At 37.2% G+C, this 6,397-nt stretch overlaps 1 protein-coding gene across 2 annotated transcripts; it reads right to left on the bottom strand.

The window, feature by feature from the left end:
• Positions 1–334: 334 nt before the first annotated feature.
• On the bottom strand, positions 335–6,065 carry evx-a (transcription factor protein). Of its 2 annotated transcripts, XM_026839104.1 has the most exons (8): positions 5,512–6,065; positions 4,660–4,875; positions 4,178–4,343; positions 2,860–3,837; positions 2,465–2,646; positions 1,533–1,993; positions 778–934; positions 335–543 (listed from the first exon to the last, which is right to left on the bottom strand). In XM_026839104.1, exons 1-4 carry the CDS (start codon positions 5,971–5,973, stop codon positions 3,287–3,289), a joined length of 1,395 nt encoding a protein of 464 aa, XP_026694905.1. In that variant the 5' UTR covers positions 5,974–6,065; the 3' UTR covers positions 335–543; positions 778–934; positions 1,533–1,993; positions 2,465–2,646; positions 2,860–3,286.
• Positions 6,066–6,397: the final 332 nt, after the last annotated feature.

Here is a 6,397-nt window from a genome sequence, read left to right as displayed (position 1 = left end):
TATGTAACTTTGTGGTTGGTTTGTTCTGCGTGGCTGACAGACAACCCATTAGTGAAAAATGATGGGATAGACTCAATAGAGCAATTCGTTAAGGTGTTTGCCTTAAACTGTATAGTCATCCAGGCCTGGGTTACAGGCCAACGCGCTTTAACCATTGTAACTGGGCTCCGATTTTACAGCCCTAATTTTAAACAAATAAACATGACATCTGTTCTTTTTGCTTACACTTTCCGGCAACCATGAAGTCGTTTACTTTTTTGCGCACTGAAAAGTCACTGCTGCGTTTCGGTAATTTAAAAGTTTGTCTGATATAATTGAATCGTCGATTTGGTTATATGAGTATGAGTTGAATTTTATTTTTATTTTTACGATTTCGTCATTGCAAATTAAAATAAATTATATCGAACACGAATTGAAGATTCCGGCGGTGTCGTTGGCTTGTGTGGTCGATCGATTATCATTCCTAATAAACCGGGCATGCATCCCAACAGACGGGCTCTGCAACCTGACAGTCGATGCAGTCCAAGCTTGCATATACAGCAGCTGCAAAAATATATTGCATGTTAGTTTACAGTAGACACTGTTATACGCCATCGAACCTGATTTCTTCTTTTAAATGTCGTATATAAAAAACAGTCGTAAAGAAAAAATACATTACTCTATATAACAGCACACGTGGAGCGGAGAGTTTAGTCTTTGGTAATTACTGAAACAGAGGCTATAGACATGGTTGCTTAAACATATTGCTATTTCTACTCATGTACTAAAAGACATTACGTTGTGTTCGTGTCCCCATTCCGGTGTAAAGAGCTTTAGCACAAATAGTTTCTTCTATTTCAGGCAAAACGTTTTCTCCAAGACACAAGTAAGCCACGGCTCGAATAGAAGCTTCCCGAAGAAGGGCTTGCGCGTTTTCACTGAAATCCGTCTTTGTCTGAAAGATAAACGTTGTTAGATTGGAGGAATGTTTCATATGGTATAGTAGATGGGACACATTTTCATTCGACTTTCTTGTCCCATTTGGTACCAAGCATAGAACATTCAAAGAATTGTAAAACCGTATCCTCACGAGTCCCACGGACCGTTGTTAAGTGTTTAAAACACGATATTTGAATACTATGTGCTAAAGGTGTCCCGTCTCCCCCTACCCTAACTTTATATATAGATGCAATCCTCGCCTTATAGTATAACTTTATGCGAAATCCAAACCAATACAACATTGCCTAAACAGTGTGCCTTTGTTCGGGTATTAATATGTATATATATATAGTAGGTTGGGGAAGATGGGACACATTTTTATCTTATTTATTCTGCCCGTTTGGTAGTATACAAAGAATATTCAAAGAATTATAAAACTGTATCCTCACGACTCCAACCACGAGCCGCGTTATTCATTGTTGAAAACACGTTCTGGGTTTTTTGATGTTAGGCGATAAAAGTGTCCCATCTCCCCCCACCCACTATACTCTTATAAAGCCAATAAGAAAGTACAGAGAATCCGTATTCTTCCAAGCATATAGCAAACAACCTACCACAAGTGAGACATCCGTATCTTCAATAGGAGAACCCAAAACTGCCAACGAAATCGCAAGAACAGTGAAAGCAATTGATATTTTCATCTTGATTGTCTGATCCGTATATCTTATCGAACTTGGAATGTCTTTCCAATGAGGGAAGCGTTCTTATATAGAAAAAACGCATTTTCTACCAGATGGCGGCGGTCGTAACGGTTTACATTTTCATTACACCTTAACGACGTATGCACTTTGCACAGGGTATTTATTTACGTTGTTGGTGAGCTGTATAAACATAGACAGCTGTTTTCTGCGGCAATTTTTAATTTAATTCATAATTTGCCGAAATGCATTGCAATTGACCTAATTTGTAAGGTATATATTTACCCAGCACTTTAACATTATTATATTTAAAGATCAATATTATTAGTTGTTTGTGTTTATTTTTCATTTGTTGTTTCTCCATCCAGCGATATTACCTGTATGTACAGAGAACTGTTACTTTCAAACTAAATTTTACGAGTATTTCGGAAATTTCTTATTTATTTTAGAAATTATACGTACACACTACAGACTTGAGGTTAGACTATTATAAGTACAATATTATTTTTTATAGAAAGCAAACACCTATATAGGCTATACTTGAACCGTATCGACTAGTTTTAATATTAATGTAGTTACACGGCCTACTAGAGATATATCTCTAGTAGGCCGTGGTAGTTATCACACTAAACAGAAGTGTATAGGTCCATTACAATTCGTATTAGCCATTCCCATGGTACATTTTAAAAAACTGTCTTTTTTATTTACCTCGTAGTTTGGCCAGATTTAGCTTATGTTTAAAACGGGACTTGACTAAATTCCAATCATAGTTTTTACCGTTGTCCGTTATACACAACTTATATTTATATGTAGGCTATAAATATGCGCTCAAATTTCCCGATATTTACTTCCATATGCTCAATGCTATTTCTTCGTTTGATTGTGGTCATTGACTGGTTACTGATGGTCCATAAATGTTCCACTTGTCCAAAATTGCTTTGAAATCTTCCGTCAGTGTACATTTTTCTTAATATCATGTAAATAGCAGCCCCGAGAATGTAAAGCCCTATTAATACCCCGATACTGATTTCTGAAAAATAATCAGGAAAGCTAAATAAAAACTATTAAGCGCTAGACGGAGCAATATAATCGTGGTAAAAGCTAATTAGCATATATAATGACAATGTTATAGACTTTAGGTATAAACATTGGAATAACATGACTTTTTTGGCATCAGACAAGGACAATACAATAATTTACTAAGCGTAAAATAGCATACAAGGTATATGCTGATAAAACTTACCAAACCAATAAGTTGACAAACCTCTAGCATACGTTATTCCAACGTAAGAACCGAGTATGTAACATATCGTCAAAACACTTGGGTATACATAGCTTGGGACTTCGCTAGAACATTCTGCATTCATGTACTTTATTTGAGGTATTTCTTGAACCCAAAAATCTTACTGAAAATTGCTTGATTTGTACTGTGTATTAGATCATAGAATGCATTTTGTTTAATTGTCTTACGTCATAATTCGTCACATTTTTGTGTATTTTCCGTATAACTTTTCCGTCTCATAGATTTTGACTAAAATTGTTTTTCGGGTAAAACTTCGTTTTATTACACGCGATACAGAAATTCAGATATGGGAATGCTATATGTTACAAGAGATACAGGGAACAAGAACGCATGAAACTTATAAGTATTGGTTTTTGGAAGTACATCTTTAAGGACTTAGAGAACATTTTGGCCTGTGGTGATTTGAAAGGTCAAAGCTGCTTCGTTGGGATGGAGAAGCAAATACAGTAGGGTCAAACAGCGGCCCTGGGACCTGAAAGCCATAACCGCCAGTGGGCGATCGAGGTACCTGATTATACTGAGGCATACCCAAAGGATTCAGATAGGGAAACAGTGGGCTTCGTTGTGCTGGGTGTAAAACTTGAGGTGCTAACATCTTGTACGCGTCTAACGTCGGTTGAAGGCCTTGCTGGGTGTTGCTGTACATCGCTTGGGTATGCAGGTATGACATATAAGACCTGTATGCGTTTATGTCGATGTTCGGTTTTGGAGTCTGGGTTTCGTAAGACTCGTCGTTGTATTTTCGTTCGTGCCCATCTTCTTTCGTCCGTGGCTCTTTACGTCGATTTTCTTGGAAGCTTGCCAACGCTGACGTCATCTGTTCTGCTTGAAAGCGTTTCGTTCTAGCGAGTTCAGGATCTGGTGTTTCATTTTCTGTGACCATGGTCATAAACGGGTTGATTTTGCAAGGCACAGCAGCTGGAAATAAAGTTTGCGTTTTAAAAATACCCTTGATTTTAGGGTAAACAGCAAACGAAAACGTGAAAGCACTATAGACGCCTACTTGTGATATTGCGTACGTATATGATACCTACTGTAGGGTTGGGTAAGATGGGGGTAAGAAGAAGATGGTGAATGTTTTAATTCTTTTGTACCTTTTCATTTGGTAGTCAACAAACAATATTTGCCGAATTATATACCCGTATAGCCTCACGACCATAAAAGAACGTTGTTACTTAAACAGGAAATATAGAAAATTATGTGCTACAAGTATCCCACCTCACCCTACAGTACTATATACTCCTAATATTTCACTTACGCATTCTCGGGACAAGAGTTGGGAGTTGTACATTTGACACATGCTGCTGATGAAGACGATAGTTAGACAACTGTGTACAGAACATAGCATATACTGATGGGTCTATGGGGTACGGCCACGTCTGCCGTTGTCTTTTATCTTTCATTCTTCTATTTTGAAACCAAACCTGAAAAAATGAATTTGGATCAAGAAAATGAAACTTTTTATAATGTTAAGCATTTTGAATTGATATTTTTTACCAAAAAATAAAACTTAAAAATTTTATCTTGGGCGTACCACCTACGAAATGCAATATGTATAGTTGGTGAAATAAGAGTAATTTCTTCAGAATTAAGCAATAACCCACAAAGTTAGATATATGGTAACTTGTAAGCAGGCACGAGGTCTTTGAAACAGAACACCCGTGTTATAACGACTGTCGTTTTCCCTTTACACAAGAATAATTCAAATTACATTCATTCGTATACATATGTACATCTTACCTTAATAGTTGCTTCCGGTAGGTGGAGCTCATGAGCCAACTCGCACCTTCGTGGCCTAGAAACATAATTTTCTCTCTGAAACTCTTGCTCAAGCGAATTTATCTGTTCGCGCGTGAATGCTGTTCGATAACGACGCACGTTCGCGCCGCTGTCGGATTGATTCGTGTCCGTGTATTGTGACGTCATAACCAAATCATTTGTTGGACTTGAATCGTTCTGAAAATATTTAAATATGTTAAGCTGTCCCATCTTATCCTGTGTTTTTTCGAATTTGTAAAATTTCACCTGTTGTGCGGATCGCTAAATAGCTCCTCGTGTGTTTTATTATATTTTATTAAATTGGTGTCAATTAATAAAGAAATGATAGTACTAATTCGTGGTACTACCCCAAAACCGTCATCTATTTTGATTTTGGGAATATTTTGCAATATGTGCTTAAGTGTCCAATCTCCCCCTACTATATAAAACATTTCATGTTTATAAACATTTTATATTCTTGTAACAAACTGGTAGTTTTAAAAGTTTGCATATGGGACACTCTTACTTTTTATATAACCCCTGATTACATAAAGACACACTTATTTGTTTAGTTCTGGTGTGGCGGGGAAACGACAGTCGTTATAACATGGGAGTTTTGTTTCATACACCTCGTGCCGCTTATAAGTTATCACGTATAAATTTTGTATTTTCAATGTATGGCTTGACTCTTTAGGCAACCTATAAGGGACTATTGGATAAAGCCGATGCTGCTAAGTGTGTAGAAGGACATATTCGCCACAATGACAGATGCGTTAAGTCTCCAACCGATGTAACCTTTTTGCGATTCATTTGAATAATAATAAAGTAACTTACATCTTTTGAAACCGAGCTACAACCAGCTGTCCTGTTACTTTTCCTGAATTCGGTTGAAGTCTCTTCGTTACTTTCTTTCAATAAAGAGCTTTGAGCAACTTGCTTTCGCAAATACTCAAACTCTTCCCGACAGTCCTTTTCGGTTTTGATCGGAAGATCGGGTAATTTGTGCGTCGCTCCACCGCCTTCGTCACCTGCTGATCCCGCCGACTGAATTCGTTCTCTCGATCGATCGAAAAATGGCTGCTTCGGCCGCGATAGGTCAGTGGCTTCGTATTCGCTGCATTCACTCCGCTTGGTCGCTTCATTTTCATTCGCAAAGTCTTTATATATAGCCGTGTCGGAATCGCTTCGCTCGGAGTACAAATTCTCCCAGTTTTGTCGGCGCTTAAAATTTGTGTTTTCCATTTGGTTGTTTTGGCCGGCTAAACATGTACTCGTTGAAACAGAATCCAAAATCATGTTAAGAAAAATCAATTGAAAAGAAAGTTCAAACACTTTTTGGCCAGCAGATTCATAATACGGCTTAATACCTTTAAGATAAAGATTTTAATTATTTTTAGGTTTATACAAATCGAAATGTTTTTTACATGTGTTTTTAGTTTGCAGACTTCATTACGAGTTTAACAATTTTAGTTACTCTAATAAAAGCTTGCTGTTTGTCTGTTCGTATACCTATTTCTATCCAATTATAACATAAAAATTCCCTTATGCAACACACTATAGACATGTATATGCATAATAAAACATTTCCTAAATGGTTAGAGTGGGGAAAGATAGGGCACATTCATTCTATTTTCCCGTCGCATTTGAGTAAACAAAGAACATTCAAAGAACTTGAACATTCAAAGAACTTGTCCGGCGCCGTGGCGTAGTGGTTAGCGCG

The sequence above is a fragment of the Ciona intestinalis genome, unplaced genomic scaffold (genome assembly GCF_000224145.3).
Source record: "Ciona intestinalis unplaced genomic scaffold, KH HT000151.1, whole genome shotgun sequence".
In the NCBI taxonomy this organism is placed as follows: domain Eukaryota; kingdom Metazoa; phylum Chordata; class Ascidiacea; order Phlebobranchia; family Cionidae; genus Ciona; species Ciona intestinalis.
Note: the sequence above shows the minus strand (reverse complement) of the source record. Positions and strands in the feature narration are given on the sequence as shown.